Source organism: Phragmites australis, chromosome 13, assembly GCF_958298935.1.
Source record: "Phragmites australis chromosome 13, lpPhrAust1.1, whole genome shotgun sequence".
NCBI lineage: Eukaryota > Viridiplantae > Streptophyta > Magnoliopsida > Poales > Poaceae > Phragmites > Phragmites australis.
This window is the reverse complement of record NC_084933.1, coordinates 28,900,440-28,921,209: the sequence shown is the minus strand read 5'-3', so window position 1 is coordinate 28,921,209 and position 20,770 is coordinate 28,900,440. Positions and strand designations below refer to the sequence as shown.

The following is a 20,770-nucleotide window of genomic DNA, read 5'->3' as shown; positions in this document are numbered from 1 at the left end:
TTTCCTCTAGGTAAATGGGGCCCACTTGGGTGGAAAATATCTCTCTATAAGTGGGCAACAGCTCTCTCTCCCCTCAAACCTGCCCATACGTACTCCTTACCCACTCCACCACATAAGGCTTTTTGAGGAAGCAAGTTGGAGTTGGCCGTCTCTCTCACTCTCTCTCTTAGGCTCCCTTTTTCCCCTTTTGGATCCCTACCTCTGGGAGCAAGATCAAGGTACGTATGTGGTACTCACAGACCACCAGCTCAAGGACTACTCGTCCATCCAATTCATTTTCAGTTTCCCCGAAGGAATTCGAGCTGGTTCTGAACTTGTTTGGTGTTCTTTGGGAGAAGCAAGGAAGCAGCAGTTTTTCCTCTCTTCTCCAAGCCATTTTCCGTCGTTTCCTCCTTCAACTGGCGGTCACCAACCTCAGCAAAGGACCTTAGGTGAGTCTGCTAGGCTCCCATGGCAAGTATGCTCATTTTTGGTTGGATAGATCTTGATTCTGGAACTAGGGTTGCAAAGTTCTTAAAGTTCTGCAGTCTGGGAACAAATGAGGATTTATGTGGATTTGAGTTAGGAATCATGTTGCTAGGCGGTTGAGCAAAGTCTAGACCCTGTACACCCTTCTAGGCATTTTTACTTTTGATTTAGAGAGACTCCCAGGTTAGTTTAGCTCAGTTTTTCCCTTCGTAATGGCTGCTGTTCTGGAGCTGAGCGAGGCTGATTTACTGTAGCGCCGAGTACTGTTCACCCGAGCACCCCTGATACTGTTCACCGACGACCCCCGGGTACTGTTCACCCGAGCACGAGCTCAGTCACCGCGAGCACTCCCGAGCACCCCGGGTACTGTTCACCCGACGACCCCCGGGTACTGTTCACCCGAGCACGAGCTCAGTCACCGCGAGCACTCCCGAGCACCCCGGGTACTGTTCACCCGACGACCCCCGGGTACTGTTCACCCGAGCACGAGCTCAGTCACCGCGAGCACTCCCGAGCACCCCGGGTACTGTTCACCCGACGACCCCCGGGTACTGTTCACCCGAGCACGAGCTCCGTCACCGCGAGCACTCCCGAGCACCCCGGGTACTGTTCACCCGACGACCCCCGGGTACTGTTCACCCGAGCACGAGCTCAGTCACCGCGAGCACCCCCTGATACTGTTCACCCGAGCACCCGAGCACCCCTGTACTGATTCACCCCGAGCACCCCCGGGTACTGTTCACCCCGGGTACCCGTGAGTACTGTTCATCCCGGGCACCCCGAGCACGGTTTATCAGGCTTTCCTGATAGCTGATAGCTTGTAAAATTCGTAGTTAATTCGTAGGAACTCCAAACTTTTTGAGACCACTTGGAAAATTCTGGTTTGGACAGTACGATCTTGGAATAATGTTGTCATGTATTGTGGAGCATATTTTTCTTACATGATCGCATTTCATACATGCTCATTACATTGCACGCGTTGCTCTCTGTAGTGAACGCCGATCCGTCGATCCCGGAGGCCGTGGGCGATCGTGAGGCGTCCCACCTTTCTGATTCAGGGCAGCAAGGCAAGCATCGTTCATATTGCACCGTGTCTACTTGAAAATTTAATATGTTATCTACGCTTATGTATACATTGCATGTGTCGGGTACTGAGTTGGGTAGAACCTATGCCGATGCATTATCCCATTTCGGTCACATGTCATGTGTTGTTCCTAGGAGCCTAGTGGTGTCATCGAGGTCTAATTTTAGTTCGCTATGCTTAGTGGTACTTAGGCTTTCCGGTAGAAGTCGACGACGGCGTCCACCGTTGTCGCGAGCCTAGGACTTATTACTTGTTCGCACTTATGGTTGTGTTGATGATGAGTCGGTTTGGTGAGTGGTGAGTTGAGACGAGGTGTGGGCGGTGTTAGGGGTGTCATCTGCTCACGAGGAGTCCTCAGGCAGTTCGGGGAGGGAACCCGGACACCGTAGACCGCTTGCACCGGTTAAGCACCGATCATCGGTGTAGTCGGCTTTAGCACATACCTTACTCACCACATGCTGATATAATGGTAGGCGAGCCGATTACCTTCGCAGACGTGGTCATGTGGGCCTCGTCATAGACGGTGTGAGTCCGGTTTGAGTCCGGGCTTTTAGCGGTATTAGTTTGCTCGGGGAGTAGTTCTAATACCGCCGTGCCGAGCTATGGTTGATCCACATGGTTGGGCCTGGTTGGGAAAGGTTGTCACGGGTACCCCCTTGTGCGCATCTTAGCGGGTGGCACAAGCCGTATGGTCCCTGTGTCGTGTGGGTCCAGGAGTATCCCCCTGCAGGGTGTATAATCAGTTCGAGCTGCCGCGCTCTCGGTCATGAGCATCGCTATCGCTTATCTCCACCGAGCGACCATATTTTGGTCGTAGAGTTTCGATGTGGGTTGTGGCATGGTTGGATTGGGGTGGTTTGGTCGGTATGTGGTTGGTGGTTTGGTGGGAATGGTATGCTTTTATACACTTGTTGTTATATATCTGTTTTGATCAGTTGGTTGGCAGGGTTTGAGTCGGTGGTTGGTTAAGTCAGTTGCTTACACCTAGAGTCTAGGTTGCTTACCGCTTAATGAACTTAAACATGTCTTAATCCTTGCTACAGCTTTAAAATGCATGATCCTTGGAGTCGAGAATATATATACTCATACTGTGTAAGACTTGCTAGTACCTTCGTACTAAGGGTGCTGCCCTTAAGTTGCTTTCAGGATCGCAGGTCGGCGAAGAAGAGGCAGTGTTCGGCTACTTTGTGCCTGCCGATCAGGGTGGCGGGCAGGAGTAGCACCTTCTACTCCGAACTCTGGCGCTTTTGGTATGGAGCCTAAGGGCATACGGCTCCATACTCTTTTGTTGTATAGGTTTTTCTTCCGCTGCATAGTAGTAGTTGTTGTTCCTCTTTTGTTGTAAATTGTGGAAGCAGTTGCTTGTTTAACAATGGTAATCCAGTTTAATTATTTGCTCTCTATTAAACTGTGTTGTGATATTTGAGTTGGAAGGCATGTGTTCCGATCCTGGGCACAAAGCACGTGCCGGGACTACCGGAATGGTATTCTGGTTAATCGTCGAGGTTGTGATTATGAATAATGATCCTCCTGATGATTAATTAGAATACTATTTGGACGGTTCCTCACACCAACAGAGAAGGCACGAAGGCCTCTCCCAGAACAAGGTACAAGATAAGAGATGGCCTCACCTTCATCCACCACTGGAGACATTCTTCGCTGTTTGATAGACTTGGAGGCGGCAGTTCTACGGCACATCTCGCCGTTTGGCCAACAGCGTGCCCGTCGCCGTCGCCATCGCCGTCGCCGCACACGTCGTCCTCGCCGTCATGGCCACAACCACGACCTTATGAGGGCTCAAGCAGCCCCTGCCCCCACCGGCCCTCCACCAACCATGGCAGCACGCAGCGGTGCTGCACCTCTCTTCAACACCACACTGGAGATGGCATCCGAGGAGGAAGAAGATCCAGAGGAACGCGTGTTGTACTCTCCGGAGTACACTCCGCTGTCTTCCTCTATTCCAGTGCCACCCACTGGCACTTCCACGGACATGGCCAACGTGGTTCCTCCTACTGCAGTGGCAGAAACCACGGATGGCCACCGTCGCGACTGGATTTTCCGTGTTCGGCGCGGCAGAAGCCTCCCGGGAACAATGGCGGACTACCATCCTGCCTCTCCTTCCCAGGGCTTCGATTTGAACACACCTGCCTTCATCGACTCCAGCATTGAAGTTGTGGAAGTCATCTCGGAGGACCCATCCACCACGGTCTCGATGGCCGCTGCGCCGTTCATCCAGATAACCGACTCCTCTTCATCAACCGCCGGCTCCACAGTGGCTACACCAACTGCGCCGCTCGGCCGCACCCTTCGTCGCTTCGCCACTGCAGCGGCTAACCGCCGTCCGGGCCTCCGCCCGGGGTCATGGGCCCCTGCGGCCTCCAACCTCCCCTCCGGGGGGTTCTAAACGCGCCAAGGCGCGTGCATGTGCAAGGGGGAAAGGGGTGTAGCACACCTCGGCTGGCGCCCCCCTCTGCACGATGAACGGCCGGCGAACCGGCAGACCGGCCCACTCTGCTCGGCGACACCCCGCCGTGCCGACTCCTCAGCCGACGGCCCGAACTCTGGCGGCTTGGCGACCATCCCGGTGACTCGGTCCGACTCGCTTTCAGCTCTGCAACCCCCCCGACGGCCCGGCCCCTCTGCTCCGACGGCCGGCCACTGCTTCGCCGGCGACTTGACCACCCGTGAAGGCCGGCAGACCGCCCGACCCTCCGCTCAGGCGGCTCGGCCGGCCCATGCTCCGCCCGACCCTCTACTCCGGTGGCTCGTCCGGTCGCTGCTCCGCCCGGTGGCTCGGCTGACGCACTCCAAGGCCAGCAGCCCGAAGGCCCCTCGGCCGACCGCCACCGACGTCCGGCCGGCGCGCCCCACCACTGCTTCACCGCCGAAGCCGACCGGCGGTCCGGCCGGCGCGCCCCACCAGCGCCTGTTTTCCCCGGCTGGCGGCCCCACCCCCCCCCCCCACGTGATAGCCGGCCCAGGTCCCGAGAGACCAGGCGGCGGCGGCGGCTCCAAAGCCGGTTAGGGTTTGGAAAACCCTAGCCGGCCACTATATATACTGTGCAACAGGAAAGGTGGGAGGGGGTGCTCCGGGCTGGGCCGAAAGGCTAAAAAGGCCTCAGCCCAAGTTTGTTCAGCCCATCAGTCAAAAAAAAAATATTGAAATAATTGGCTTTTTCACAAAAAAAAACCCCTCGGGTTTTCATCATTTTATAGCCAATTTCAGTATTTAATTTTACAGTCCTGTAAAATTACGTTATAGCCCCTGTCTTTAACTATAATTGTATTTCGTTCTGTTTATGTTGTAAATATATATGTTCCAGTCCTTGTATTCTCTGAAAATCTTATATGTTACAAGCATTTTACGATAATGCATTCAAATTAATTTGCAATAGCAATTAATTTTCATATAAAATTAATATTATTGCAAAATATGTGATTACCTCTTCACTTGATATAACACTATACACCTTTTTTAGGTGATTACCCTAATTCATACTTCATATTGGCCATACACAAGGTAGTATCTATAAACTACTGAGGGATCTACACTATATTTACATATAGTGAATATCCTCAACGTGCGTACCCAATGTGTTTATGAATTAAAGAAGGTCTACACCAATTTTGGTGATTACCTACATAGTGTTAACACAAGATTTGAATAACACAAGTTAGTGGAATTCATGGCATCTACTGAATAATTACAGATTATGCCTCCACTACTAAAAGGTTTTCATCATTTTGGTGACTACCTTCAATGTGTTACCAATATAATTTGAGGTCTACACTATCCAACCCAAGTATTAACTTGATTGTACAATTTTTTTTTGCACTATTACAACATTACCATGATTCTTTAATTTACCCAAAATGTAAATTCATTTAATCATTGGTCAATTTGTAGGACAAAATGTCCAATATTGAGTTCGAAAGACTCGAGTTAGATGGTAAAAACTATCTAACATGGGCAATGGACATGAAGATAAGTCTATCATCCCGCGGACTTATGACGGCAATTAATCCCCCTCAAGAGGGAGATCCGCCACTTCAAGATCAAATCAAGTATGGGGCTTTATACTACATAAGGCACCATTTACATCCAGATTTAAAATCTGAATACTTGATGGATGAAAATCCACATGACCTATGGAACTCGCTCAAAGAGCGATATGAACAGCAAAATGCAGTAATACTACCTGATGCACAACGCGAATGGTCCAACATTCGCCTTCAGGACTTTAAGTCCATTGGAGAATACAATCATGCTGTTCACAAAATCTGCTCAAGATTGCTTTTCTGTGACAAAGCTCCCACTGATGCGGAGAAAATAGAAAAAACTTTGTCTACAATGCTTCCTGCCCATAGGGTATTGCAACAACAATACCGTGCTAGAAACTATCAGCACTATTCTGAATTAATTCATACTTTACTTCAGGCTGAAAAGCATGATGAACTTCTTTTAAAGAATCATCACCAGCGCCCTACAGGCACTGCCCCTTTACCTGAAGTAAATTCAAATGTTCAGAATACAAAGAGGTTCGACAGCAACAAACGTCGTCCAAAGAACTTCAAAGGCAGGAACAACCACATAAAGAAGCAGAAATTCCATAGAAATAACAAGGGGAAGAGCATTTTCAATAACAAAGACAAATCTGATATTTGTCGTAAATGTGGTTGCTACAGCCACACAACTAAGAAATGCCACACCCCAAAACACTTGGTTGATCTTTACCTAAAGTCCGTTGGACGAAGCCGACCAACTCAAGGCAAAAGATTTGAAGCTCATTTCAATCTTCAATCTGACACCACCAAGACGACAAGTTGTTCCCAAAATGTTCATCCAGAACTGAACAACGACATCACTCTTAAAGAGCAAGAGGACCTTGAGGGCATGGACAATATGCTAGTGGATTTTGCTTCCAATGACTTATTTGGAGACTTCGATTAGGCTCTTAATTCATTAGATATTATTAATATCTATGTCCTACATAGTGTTGTAATAGGTTGTTGTCATACTATTGTATCAACACATTGATACTCAATAAAGTTGTATGTATTCTATATATATCTATGAAGAATTTCACATTCTCTATTTTTATATATATAGATGATTACGGGAGACAATCCAAATGAAGAAGAGATGTGCTTAGTGGATAGTTGTACCACTAACTCTATACTAAGGGAAACTAAATATTTCCAAACTCTGAAAAAGAGTCAAGGAAATATTTTGACGATCGCAGGACACGATGCTATGATTGTTGGCTCTGGTCGCGCCATAATCACTCTCCCTATGGGTACTCAAATTACAATCGAAGATGCACTCCTGTATCCCGATTCAACACGTACCCTACTGAGTTATAGAGATATCCGTCAAAATGGTTTCCATATTGAAACTCACGATGACAACAAAGAGGAATATCTCCTCATTACCAAAAATAACGGATATGCAAAACAAATACTAGAAAAAATTCCCTCTTTATCCTCAGGATTGTATTATACATACATCAAGCCCGTACCACATGTTGCATATAAGGTAATTTTTCAGAATGTTGACACATTTCAAATATGGCATGATCGCCTAGGTCATCCCGGTGTTGGAATGATGCGAAAAATTATCTGCAATTCAATTGGTCATGGCATAAATACTGCCAAATTTCCACAACCATCGGATTTTGTGTGCACCGCATGTGCCACAGGGAAATTAATTTTAAGACCCTCTTATCTTAAAATTAGAGCTGAACCACTCAAATTCCTTAAACGAATTCAAGGTGATATATGTGGCCCTATCCAATCATTAACTGGACCATTCAGGTACTTCATGGTTCTCATTGATGCATCTACACGATGGTCACATGTGTGTCTATTGTCCACACGAAACCATGCCTTTTCCAAAATTATTGCTCAAATTATTAAATTACGAGCACATTATCCTGAACATAGGATACAATCCATTCGAATGGACAATGCGGCTGAATTTACCTCACATGCCTTCAATGATTATTGTATGGCCCTAGGAATTCAAGTCCAGCATTCAGTACCTTACGTCCATACTCAAAATGGTTTGGCCGAATCTCTTATCAAGAGAATCAAGCTCATTGCAAGACCACTATTACACAATTGCAACCTACCAACTTCATGTTGGGGTCACGCAGTCTTACACGCTGCTGACTTAATTCAATTGCGACCAACTGCATATCACACTACTTCCCCACTGCAGTTAGTACGTGGAAATCCCCCAAGCATTTCCCATCTGCGAAAGTTCGGTTGCGCTGTATACGTACCGATCTCACCACCACAGCGTACATCAATGGGCCCACACAGGAAATTAGGGATCTATATAGGGTATAACTCTCCGTCGATCATAAAATACCTAGAACCCCTAACAGGGGACCTTCTTACAGCCCGTTACGCTGACTGTATATTTGATGAGGGACATTTCCCAGCATTAGGGGGAGATTTCAAGTACCAGAAAGAATGCCAGGAAATCAATTGGAATGCCACGGACATTTCCTACACAGATCCACGTACTCAAGAATCTGAACTCCAAGTTCAGAGGATAATAAATTTGCAAAATATTGCAAATACCCTGCCAGATGCATTTACTAACAATAAAGGTGTCACTAAATCTTATATTCCTGCTAGGAATGTGCCGGAAAGAGTGGAGGTACCAAATAAAACCACTCAACCCCCAAATCAAAATAAGAGAGGGAGAAGTACGGACACAAAAGATAAAGCTTCTTGCAAGCTACCGCAGAAACAGAGGAATCCTTCCTCCAAATCAGTAAATGCAAATCAACGTCAAGTTGAAAGACACCCAAAATCCAAGGATAGTAAACATCCATTGGATGCTCAACATCCAGATCTTAGCTCAACGGTGCACACAAATACTCATGCTAGGAAATCGGAACACCCAGACTCAATAACAATGGGGAAATCACAATGAGTCGGAAAGGGTAGATGAAATTTCCATCAACTATATTGATTCTGGAGAATCATTTGACAGAAAGACTACAATTGTCGACACATACTTCTCCTCAAAGATTGCAAACGATCTTCTCAATGATCCAGATCCAAAGACCATGGCAGAGTGCCGTAAGCGCTCGGACTGGACACAATGGAAGAACGCAATCCAGGAAGAATTATACTCGCTCTCCAAAAGAGAGGTATTCACATCAGTGATACCTACTCCTCGTAACATTTTTCCTGTGGGATACAAGTGGGTTTTCGTCCGCAAACGGAATGAAAACAACGAGGTGGTGAGATATAAAGCGAGGCTTGTAGCACAAGGGTTCACACAGAGACCTGGCATTGATTTCAATGAGACATATTCTCCAGTAATGAACGGAATCACGTTCCGATATTTAATTTCATTGGCAGTTCAAAATAATCTATCTATGCAATTGATGGATGTGGTGACCGCATATCTTTATGGGTCACTTGATTCGGATATATACATGAAAGTTCCAGAAGGACTTAACATTCCGAATCCAAACGCAAACCGCAACATATACTGTGTAAAACTTAAAAAATCATTATATGGTTTAAAACAGCCGGGAAGAATGTGGTACAACCGACTAAAAGAATTCCTTTTACAAAAGGGATATTCCAACAATGATGATTGCCCATGTGTCTTCATAAAGAAATCCTCAACAGGATTTTGTATTATCTCTGTATATGTTGATGATCTAAATATCATTGGAAATACAGAAGATATAAATGAAGCACGCAATCATCTAAAGACGGAATTTGAAATGAAAGATTTGGGTAAAACCAAATTTTGCTTGGGAATACAACTCGAGCATTATCCTTCAGGTGTTTTACTACACCAAGCCGCATATACCCAGAAAATATTGGAAAAATTCAATATGGAAAAATCATACCCTTCAAAGACTCCCATGGTTGTTCGATCTCTTGATATGGAAAAGGATCCATTTAGACCAAGGATGGAAGGAGAAGAGATACTGGGACCAGAAGTTCCTTATCTCAGTGCTATTGGAGCACTTATGTATCTTACAAATTGCACCAGGCCTGATATCGCATTTGCAGTTAACTTACTAGCTAGGTATAGCGCTACTCCAACTAAACGTCATTGGACAGGAGTCAAGAATATCTTACGATATCTCCAAGGCACTATAGATCTTGGTCTTCTCTTTAAAAGAAATCAAGATACGGATATGATTGGATACACTGACGCTGGTTACTTATCAGATCCCCATAATGCCAAGTCACAAACAGGCTTTGTGTTCTTAAATAGCGGAACAGCCATTTCATGGAAATCTTCAAAACAGACTCTAGTGGCTACATCCACTAATCATTCTGAAATAATCGCATTATATGAAGCATCACGTGAATGCGTATGGCTTCGCAGAATGATTAATCACATACAACAATCATGTGGTATTGTATCTATTCAATCACCAACAATTATCTATGAAGATAATTCTGCATGCATTGCTCAAATGCAAACAGGTTACATAAAGAGCAATTTGACTAAACATATTGCTCCTAAAATGTTCTACCCTCATGAATTACAAAATAATGGGGAAATAGAAATCTTGCAAGTCAAATCATGTGATAACCTCGCTGATTTGTTCACCAAGTCTTTACCAACTTCTATATTCCAAAAATATGTTAATAGAATTGGTATGCGACGACTACGGGATTTGCAAGGTTAAGGGGAGATTGATCCCTGAATAAATAACCTGTTCTATTGCACTCTTTTCCTTTATGAGTTTTTCCCTTTACGGTTTCTCATATAAGGTTTTTAATGAGGCAATATCTACTTTGTTCCTCCTATTTTCCAAAATGTTTTCGGAGGTTTTAAATATGGTCTAAAGATCATAATTATTGCTCTCTAAATTCATTAATGAGTTTTCTCATTTGAACTTACAATGAAGCAATAACTGAAATATACCATATCATTTTCTCCTTATATTTTCCCATTGGATTTAAAGGAGTTTTTAATGGTATATCTACACATAACATATTATTTCTCCTCATATTTTTCCCACAGGGTTTTTAGAGGAGTTTTCAACAAGAAGTTTACACACAAGATAATTGATCAAGGGGGAGTGTTACAAGTAGACATTTAGCATGTGATCAATTAGCACACTAACTGCTTTCAGTTATTGAACCAAAGGGTAACCATTCACTACTGAATGGACATGTTCATGCCCTTTGAACATGTATATATATGTGTGACACATCAATCAATAGATCAACATTCATTACTCTAAAACTCTCTCAAATCACTCTCAACAATCACTTTAGGAAACGTAGCAACATAATTTATCAACTCGAAATCGGTGTGTAAGCAGCTTTCCTAACTCCTCAGAGCTACCAAAAGATTCAACAAGAACCCTGTAGGAGGGGACGCTTTCGTCAGACCGATAGCCTGGGGAGCGAAGTGATACATCAGTGTAAGCTCACGCCATGTCTTCTCACTAAATAAACCATCGGCAACTCATTCAAATAGGGTCTGAAATTTCACTCTTCTTTTTATGCTGCCAGATCTTTCATACCCAATGCCAATCTTACTATGCACTAGTTTGACTGCCAGATCAGTATTTCCTGCTTTCCTTAGTGCATTGATCATCATTGTTCGGACCCTCCCAGGTATCTCCCGACCCTTTTGCACAATGCCATCTGCCAATTTGCAGGCCTGCTTGAATCTGCCAGTCTTGCACAGCACATTGATCATATCCTCATGGGCTGTCTCAGGTATCACCCCCATCGGAGCCAGTTCATCCAATATTCTGCAAGCCCGGCTAAATTTGCCAGAAAGGCAGAGCCCATTTGCAAGAACCCTGAAAGCCGCAGCTGTGGGAGTGATTCCTTTATCAATCATTGTGTCCCAAAACTTCAAGGCCTCTTCATTCTTGTGTTCCTTGAACAAACCATCAATGAGTATGGTATATGTGTAGACCGTCTGATCACAGCCATCATCTTCCATTCTTTTGTATAAGGCACAGGCATCATCCATTTTTCCTGCTTTGGCTAACGTGTCAATCAGCACATTGTAGCAGTATGAGTCAGGCACAAAACCTTTAGCAATCATCTCCTCGAAGAGCTCTTGTGCTTGGTCCACCATCCCAGCTTTTCCAAAGCCATCAATTAGGCTTGTATAGAAAATGGCACTCACTGCAACACCCTTCTCTACACAACTCCTGAAGCATGCTAGTGCCTCATCCATATTCCCAAACCGGCACAAGCAGTTGACAACTACACCATATGTGACTGCATCGAGCTCAATCCCGCTAGCCTTCATCCTCTCAAAGAGTGCCATTGCCTCCTTCTCCCTCCCGAATTTTCCCATCGCATCAATAAGCGCAGTGTACATGGCTGCATTGGCTGGGCAACCTCGCTTCAGCATCCTCTCAAACACAGCCATCCCCTCGAATGGTTTCCCATCCTTGCAGAGTGCGCCAATCACCAGCACATAAGCATGTTGAGGTATCTCCTTCCCCATTCCCCTCTCTTCCATTTCTTGGAACAAGCCTATGCATTGCGGAAAGGTACCCTCACTGTAATGGCACTGCATGAGTGTAAGGTATGTCACCTTGTCCGGAGCAAGCTCTGCCTGCTCCCGCATGTCTGCGAGCCGTGCCATTGCATCCTGCGTTCTCCCGGAGCGGCAATACCCCTTGATGAGAATGTTGTACGAAACCACGTCGGGGCGCACTCGATCTTCCGTGGACATTGCGTCGAACACGTTGATGGCAGTGTCAAAAAGGCCGGCGTTGACAAGGCCATCCAGCAAGCAGTTGTAGGTGAGCCTGGATGGCTCGACGCCGGCGAGGCGCATGGCCTGCCACGCCCATAGAAGCTCCTCGGAGAGGCCGAGGGCCGCGAGACTGCGGATCAGCGACGCCGAGGACGGCGGCGTGAGGTGCTGCAGGACGGCGTCCCCGTGCGCGCGCAGCTCGGCGACGAGCTGCCGCGCGTGGCCTGCGGCGTCGGGTGCGGCCTCCCTGGAGCGGGCGAAGGAGTGGAGGATGGATACGTAGCAGCTGAGGAGGTGCTGTGGGTGGGCGAGGAGGTCGGCGCCATTGGGCAGGGAGCGTAAGAAGTGGAGCGACGGGAGCGGGTGGGGGACAAGCTGCGGGGAGCGGAGCACCGCGGCGACGAAGGCGGGGGAGAGACGGAGGAGGAAGGTCCTGCAGAAGGCGCGGAGGTCGGCGGCGAGGGTGGCGGGCGGGGAGCGGAGGACGAGGGAGACGACGCGGGGGAGCCACGGCGACGGGGTGGGCGGGGCGGCCGAGGCGGAGGCGTACGGGCTGGGGTCCGAGAGGTCGGCGTACGGCTCGATCCACTCCGGCGGGGGAAGAAGCTGATGGTTGTTAGATGCGGCGGCCGCTCGCCGGCCGCGGGGGATATGGCAGAAGCGGCGCATTGGATTGAATGCGGTGGCAAGGCGGCGGCGGCGCGTGCGTGTACAACAGGTGTTCGACGGAATGAGCGCGCAGACGTTTTAGGGCCGGCTTGTTCGAAACACATGATTTCCAAACGAATTTAGCGGTAATTTCACTGGAGATAGTTAAATTCTCACAGGAAGAGAATTATTTCTTATGCTCCAAATGTCGCCTTAATATTTGGCTCCGCTGATGCCTAAAGGCTTTGAAGAAACTTTGCGACTAAGATGCAATTAAACTTGACGATGATGTAAAAATTGCAGAAAATCCATCCATTCACAGCTCACAGCTCGCAAAATATTGTGACTCATGTGTTTGGTTGCTCACCCAAAGAGGGCCTGAAGTATGTAGTACGTGTCATGTATCATGATATCATGTATGGGAAGTGCCGCATACACGAATCAGGCACTCACACTGCGAAGTGCAAATATAATGCTCACGTCAGGCATTACGGTGCAACTACAGAGTACAGAATAAGCGAATGGGTGGTCATCTTGCGCATCTCAGCAAAAGCACTGACACGAGTAACGACGAGCACTCTTCATCTGCTACGGTAGAAACCAGCAAGATGAGCATCGTCTCGCAACCCTGCTTGCATGATCGATGCATCCTCCAATCGTCTTTTTTCAGGACAGGAACTACGTGCTGAGGCATAGACGAAAAGATTGCCCGGCTTAGGATGGATGAAGCTAGAAGCCAGGGTCATCCCATTGCAGGACGGCAGTTCCCACGTTCTGCTCCCTCTTGAGTTTGTCCTTCAAGAACCAGTCGCAGACGCGGCCGGCGTTGAGCTCCTCTATCGGAACTCCTTCCTGCTCCGATATCACTTTCAAGAGATTCAAGGATGATATCTGAAAAACCCACGCAAGAAGTAACAATCATCGATGCCTCGTCCAATCAGTACAATAACTACTGCTTGTGTCCCAATCAGGCAATCACTGCACTTACAGTCAGGCGGCAGAGGAAGCGCTCGTGCGTGCTGAGGCCAGACATCTCCACCAGCCCGGCCTCCTCCAGGCTAAGAAAGCTTCTGCTCTCCCTTTGCTCCTCCCCTCCTTGCTGCTGCTTGCCCTCTTCCTGGCATCTCCTCCTGACCACCAATCGCGGCGTTGCATCCCTCGCTGCAAGCGCACGTGCAGTGCAGTCAGGTCAGTGCTTGAGCGGATCAACTGAACAGAATTTCTAGCTCTAGCCCAGGCAACGAGCTGCGGATTAGACGCTGTTTATCTTCGGTCTCGACCTGGGGCTGTAAGGCAGGGTAACACTGCTCGTCTGAGCAATGGCCTCGGCGGCAGGAGAGCGGCAGCTGGGTGCGGGTGACGCGGCTTGCACGCGCTGATCATCTGCTGCATAGCTCGGGAACTGCAGCTCGATCGTTCTCTGTTCCGGTGAACTGGTACTGGCTTGGATGGAGAGGGCGAGAGAAAGAGAGAGGGAGAGGGAGAGAGATGGACGCGGGATTGTAAGCGGATAGCGTTGCATTCTGGCACGCACCTCCTGAAAAATCTTTGGCACGGGTAGACGACGACGGTCGACGGACAAAGACGACACCATTCATGGGCTCTCATGCCTAAGGCCCATCATCGGTGAGCACAGCAGTACGAGAAGGTCTCATAGGCCTTGACCTCTGATTGCTCTAAGACGCTCAAGCCCAAACAACAGCCCATAAAAAAGCACGGCGACCTCCGGGGACGCCATGTCTGATGAGGTTTAGGATTTGAGGATTGGTTTTTTGGTCACGGTGTACTTTCCACTCTTAAAGAGATGCTAAATGAAGTAGACCGGCTCGACAAAGGGGGCGTTGCTGGCCGCAAGAGGCAAATATGCTATCCTAAAGAGCTGGTTTAAGCTGTGGTAGGTGAGGCCGTGGATATAATGGTGGTAGAATCGTCAGAGATCGCTGAAGGCAAACGGGTAGGGAGTATTGTAGGAGCGGTTGCACGAGCCGGAGTAACAAGATAAACGGGCATCGTCATATCGTCGATCGAGGAACCTTCGATTTTCGGGGCAACCACCATAAAACGTATTCGGTAGTCATTGCAGCAGACCAGCAGTGCCGCTTGGCGTCCGTATGTCCAGCTGCACGGCACGCGTCCTTATCGCGGTATGGGAGCGTGGGCCAGCCGCAGCCGCAACAGACGAGCCGCTTCTGCCGCGAATAAACAAGACGAGATGAGTGAGGCAACCACTGGACCGGTGCGGAAGAAAGCGAGGTGCAGCGTAAACAAGCATCCGGAGCCCCCGGTATCCTGGAAAACCGTCCGCGGCCGCCTGTTTCGTGCCTCTCTCGCCCTACCCTCTGGTATATTAACCCGCCCACTCCCAACCCACCTCTCATCAACACAGCATCACACAAACTCACTAGCTACACTGCAGCGATCACCAACCGAGCTCCCTAGCTAACAAGACGTGCTGAGCGCCGAGAAGTCGAGGAGATGGCCGGTGCGGCGAAGGCGTCGTGGATGGTGGCGATGAGCGTGGGCGCGGTGGAGGCCCTCAAGGACCAGGGCGGGCTCTGCCGCTGGAACTACGCGCTGCGCTCTATCCACCGGAGTGCCAAGGCCAACGTGCGCAGCTTCGCGCAGGCCCAGAAGCTGGCCCCAGCGGCGGAGAAGAGACGAGCGGACAAGGCCGAGGAGGGGATGAGGACGGTCATGTACCTGAGTTGCTGGGGGCCTAATAGCTAGAGCTTCAGCCGTCTCTGTTTTGGCTTTAAGCAACCGAGCTTGGCCGGTTGCCTCCAGATTGTAATATATGATGATGATGAAAATTTCTACCACTCGAGTATATGAATGCCTCTGCAATTGTACTTGCTAACTTGCCTGGAAATCAGAGCTCTGAACTCATAACAAGAGTCGTGTGGTTAGATACTTCGATATGCTAAAGCCGAACAAGCGTTCATGGTAAATAGGATATGGTAATATGAAGGTTTTGAACTTTGCTTGTTGATGACCACAAATTAGCTCTCGGGAAAAATGATAAACGAAAAAATTTTTAAGGTCATCTATGTACTTTAAAAATTCGTCCTCTTTGGATCTATAATCATCCTCTGCAATGATACAACCTTTTTTATTATTTTTCTGTTCTTTGGATCTATAATCATCCTCTGCAATGATACAACCTTTTTTTTTCCGCAACTTTGCCGGTGCTGTAGAGTTAGATACCGGTGCTACTGTAGTGTGTTGCTGCCGGCTTCAATCCGCAAAGGATAAAAAAATAGTCAGTACAGTGATATAAGAAGTTTACGGCTTCTGCTGGAATCGGCCTTACGTCATAAACTCATGCTGATAGTTCATCAAGGGCTAGCTAGAAAAGTTATCCTATCTATTTACATCTCTCCAAACACAATATCTTGAGATTTGGTTAGATGTAAATCCGCATTCTCGCTTTAATGGAACTTTTGTTTTAGCTCGTCCTGACAAGAAACCCATCCTAACAAATCAGCTAGCAGCCCATTAGAGTTGAATTTAATTTTAGGCCTCTCTGTATCAACCTTGTACTCTATGGCTAAGATCACATTAATTAACCGTGGAAAATTAACCATGATCTCTCATAAAAAGAAAATTGACCATGATCTCCATATTTTAGGGAAAGACTGAACTCATATGGTGAAGGAAAGTAACAGTACAGTCCTCATTTCAGTTTGACAGTTTCTACTCTAACTCCAAACTTGTTATCGGCAAGGGATCATGAAAGCTAATACCATCACTTGTACAGTAGTAGATAGCCGGTACATTCTCGTCCGGTTACCGGTAGGAGATCCGGTTTCTGAGGTTTACTGGTGGGTTCCGATAAACCGGTCAAAGTCACATTCTTTCCAATTTTAAAATTTTTGCTTGAAATTTAGAATTTCGAAATTTTCTTTGATAAAAACCAGTAAATCCAGTAAAATCTGTTTACTAAGAAATTAAACCCTAGCAGACAGATGCGTACATAAGTAGAATTCGGGATCCAGTTTCACCCACTACCAGAACACTTGGTAAATTTGATAATCTACATATCGACGTATGTTTCATGTAAATGCATACAAGCTGTAAGTGAGTCACAGCCTCACAGGCAGGGTTCAAAAAACCGTCGGTAACCGCTCAAAAATCGCGGTTACCGACCTTCCCGGTCCGGTCCGATTTCAAAAACCGCTCGGTAACCGAAATTTGAATTCAAAAAATTCGAAAAAAAAAAATAAAATTCAAAAAAAATTCAAAAAAAATCTTTAAAAAAACTAGACACAATTCTAAGAACTTCTGTGAAAAAAAATTTCAAAAATAATGTCGTTTGCATCATATTCTATAGGGAGAAAGTTTGAAAAAAATGAAAAAAATTGAAGCGTGCGGCTCAATTATTAACTCACGTTAAGGAAAAGTGTAACATGCAAACACATATTTTTCTTGTATAAAACGTATTTTAAGAGAACCTTTAAAATTGATTTCACTTTATTTAGAGTTTTATTAAATTCTCTATGATTTTTACAAAGTTCACAAGCATAAAGTGAATATGTTAAGAAAAATCACTGTAATTAATTTTTTCATGTCTACTATTATTTTTTCTACGTAAATCATAATATAAATAAGCTAATGAAAGTGGTTTCACTAATTTTTAAGGTGTGATGGGTCAGTTATGAATTAATCTAGTCGCAACACATTTACACAATCATGCATGTTACAATAACTAATTCATGAGTTCATATATTTTTAAAAGATATAGGATCATGTAAGAAGACTAACAAAATTAGTTTCATGATTTTTGGATTAGCAAAGAGTAAACTATGCATTTACCTTGGTTTAACAAATAAAATTTCTCACAGAAAATTTTGAACTTTTTTATGAGTATAAATACTTTTATCATGTAGATCATGTTACAAGGAATCCAACAAAATTTGTTTCACTTGATTTGAAGCTCGGATGAATTAGTTATTGATTTTACAAGATTGAACCCTTTTTTAGATTTTTTGTTGAACTGCGCTGAAATTCGATAAAACCGCTCGATAAATCGAGAAAACCGAGCGGTTACCGAGCCAAACCGCTCGGTAACCGACCGAATCAAAAATGCGAGAAAATCGCTCGGTAACCGACCCAAACCGCTCGGTAACCGACCCAAACCGCTCGGTTACCGAGAGGACAAAAACATGATTTTTTCGCAAAAATTTAAAATTTGCCGAATGAATTTTCTCCGAATTTTTTTAAATTTTTGACCGATAATCGCGGTTACCGCGGTTTTTCGGTTACCGCCGGAGGTCGGTAACCGACCTCCGGTCGGTAACGCGAACCTTGCTCACAGGTAGGTTCGAATGGCGTTTTTTGTCGCATATATTGCATCAGCAAACGTTTGAATTGGATACACAGCCCGTGGTATCCTGGAAACCATGTTCTACGGCGTCTGGTTTTCCCATAACATGGCTCTCATTTCGCTCCCACTCCAAGAACATGTGGAACAATCTACAGTTAACCCATGTGATTTAGTGCGTTTAGAACGGACTAGTTTACTCAAATCACTCACCACAAAGGCGAAAAATTCCTGGACGGCGGACGCGGCATGCCTCGAGTGAGTTGTAAAATATGGCAGAGCACCTCCACGCGATTTCTTTACTAGGATCCCTTATCCTGTTTGCTGAATATGCAAGGGCCACCACAACTACACAAGCTAAAGTAGCCAGTTTGCTTCCTAACTGAAAACAAGTGTAGTTAGTATACAGTAGAGCTTTAGCTCTAAAAATATTTTTAGAGCTAAGGTTTGTAGAGCTAGCGCTACAGCCTGTACTACTATATTTCAGATTTATGGTGGAACGGGTACCTAAAAGGGTATTAGCACGAACAGTCTAGATACAGAGACATTGGCAACGGCACAGTGGTGACTGCTGAGTGGCATCCGCATCTGGAGCTGCGCGGCACACGCCCTTATCCTGCAGTTCTGCGCTCGACGCGGGCCATCCTCGACAGACTGGCCTGTTTTCGCCGCGAATAAATCAATAAGGCAGCCAATCAATGAACAAGATGGGACAAGTGAACCACTGGGCTGGTGGGGAAGAAAGCGAGGTGCGGTGGTCGGAGCACCCGGTATCGTGGGAAACCAACGTCCGCGGCCACCTGTTTCGCCCACCCCTTCACGGCCTTCCTCCCGTATATTAAACCCACTCACCCCCCACTCGCATCTCCAACACAACACAGCATCACACACGGTCTCTCACTACACTACAGCGATCAGAAAGCGAGCTCTCTCTAGCTAAAACTCGTACCAAGCCCCGAGAAGGAGGATATGGCGGGTGTGGCGAAGGCGTCGTGGATGGTGGCGATGAGCGTGGGGGCTGTGGAAGCCCTCAAGGACCAGGCGGGGCTCTGCCGCTGGAATTACGCGTTGCGGTCCATCCACCGGAGCGCCAGGGCCAACGTGCGTAGCTTCTCGCAGGCCAAGAAGCTGGCCCCGGCGGCGGAGAAGACGCAAGCGGACAAGGCCGAGGAGGGGATGAGGACGGTCATGTACCTCAGCTGCTGGGGACCTAATAACTAGCCATCGATCCTCTCTGTTTCAACTTACGTTCAGCAGCCGAGCTTGGCTTAGATCATGGCGGTTGCCCCCTGATTGTAATATATGATGATGATGATGAAAAGTTCAGTCAGTAATTTGAGTATACGAATGCTTCTGCTACTCTACTGGTAAGCCAAGAAGCTGGCCCCGGTGGCGGAGAAGAGGCAAGCGGACAAGGCCGAGGAGGGGATGGGGACGGTCATGTACCTCAGCTGCTGGGGGCCTAATAGCTAGAGCTTCAGCCGTCTCTGTTTTGGCTTTAAGCACCCGAGCTTGGCTTGAGACTTGGCCGATTGCCTCCAGATTGTAATATATGATGATGATGAAAATTTCTGCCACTCGAGTATATGAATGCCTCTGCAATTGTACTTGCTAACTTGCCTGGAAATCAGAGCTCTGAACTCATAACAAGAGTCGTGTGGTTAGATACTTCGATATGCTAAAGCAGAACAAGCGTTCATGGTAAATAGGATATGGTATGGTAAATAGGATATGATAATCTGAAGGTTTTGAACTCTGCTTCTTGATGGCAACAAATTAGCTCTCGGGAAAAATGATAACGAAAAAAATTCTTAGGTCATCTAAGTACTTTAAAAATTCATCTCTTTTTCATCTCTAAGAGTACTCTATTTTCTACTTTTTATTATTTTTCTTCTCTTTTAAATCTATAATTATCCTCTGCAACGATACAACCTCTTTTTTTTTTCCGTAACTTTGCCGGGGGCCGGCTTCAATCCGCAAAGGATAAAAAAAGGGGAAAACTACAAAAACATCTCCAAAAATCACTTGGATTTTGACTTTCCTCCTCAAAAGTTGTTTTGTTAAAAAAAAACCCCTCAAAAGTTTAACTTTGTTGAAAAAATCCCCTAAAAATTCAAAAAAATAAATAAATCACAAAAAAAATTCTGAAAAACTAGAGACAATTCTAAGACCTTCTGTGAAATTTATTTCCAAAAATAATATCATTTGCATCATATTTCATGGAGAGGAAGTTTGAAAAAAAAAATATGCAGCTTATTTATTAACTCATATTATTTTAACTTTTTCATGTCTACCATTATTTTTCCTACACAAATAATTGTTTAAGTAAACTAATAAAAGTGATTTCACTAATTTTGGGGGTATTATGAATTAGTTATGAATTAATCTATCTGCAGCATATTTACTCAATCCTGCACGTTACAATAACTATTTCAAGATTTCATGTATTTTTACAAGATAGAGATCATGTAAGAAGACTAAAAAATTTTGTTTCATGATTTTTGGATTAGTAAATAATTAACTA

General features: G+C 46.1%; 5 protein-coding genes across 5 annotated transcripts; 3 read left to right on the top strand and 2 right to left on the bottom strand.

The window, feature by feature from the left end:
* Nucleotides 1–5,518: 5,518 nt before the first annotated feature.
* Nucleotides 5,519–6,503, top strand: LOC133889602 (uncharacterized). Its single transcript, XM_062330059.1, has 3 exons — nt 5,519–5,567; nt 5,659–5,741; nt 5,991–6,503. The coding sequence occupies exons 1-3, from the start codon at nt 5,519–5,521 to the stop codon at nt 6,501–6,503; spliced, it is 645 nt and encodes a 214-aa protein (XP_062186043.1).
* Nucleotides 6,504–10,839: 4,336 nt separating this feature from the next.
* LOC133888898 (pentatricopeptide repeat-containing protein At1g03560, mitochondrial-like) lies at nt 10,840–13,217 on the bottom strand. Its single transcript, XM_062329286.1, has one exon. The coding sequence runs from the start codon at nt 12,945–12,947 to the stop codon at nt 11,019–11,021; it is 1,929 nt and encodes a 642-aa protein (XP_062185270.1). The 5' UTR covers nt 12,948–13,217; the 3' UTR covers nt 10,840–11,018.
* A 43-nt stretch (nt 13,218–13,260) lies between these two features.
* LOC133888899 (uncharacterized) lies at nt 13,261–14,486 on the bottom strand. The gene is made up of 3 exons (XM_062329287.1): nt 14,207–14,486; nt 13,915–14,087; nt 13,261–13,817 (listed from the first exon to the last, which is right to left on the bottom strand). Exons 1-3 carry the CDS (start codon nt 14,316–14,318, stop codon nt 13,656–13,658), a joined length of 447 nt encoding a protein of 148 aa, XP_062185271.1. The 5' UTR covers nt 14,319–14,486; the 3' UTR covers nt 13,261–13,655.
* An 800-nt stretch (nt 14,487–15,286) lies between these two features.
* Nucleotides 15,287–15,753, top strand: LOC133887725 (uncharacterized). Its single transcript, XM_062327692.1, has one exon. It carries the CDS (start codon nt 15,402–15,404, stop codon nt 15,651–15,653), a length of 252 nt encoding a protein of 83 aa, XP_062183676.1. The 5' UTR covers nt 15,287–15,401; the 3' UTR covers nt 15,654–15,753.
* A 3,349-nt stretch (nt 15,754–19,102) lies between these two features.
* Nucleotides 19,103–19,861, top strand: LOC133887659 (uncharacterized). The gene has a single exon (XM_062327617.1). The coding sequence runs from the start codon at nt 19,216–19,218 to the stop codon at nt 19,465–19,467; it is 252 nt and encodes an 83-aa protein (XP_062183601.1). The 5' UTR covers nt 19,103–19,215; the 3' UTR covers nt 19,468–19,861.
* Nucleotides 19,862–20,770: the final 909 nt, after the last annotated feature.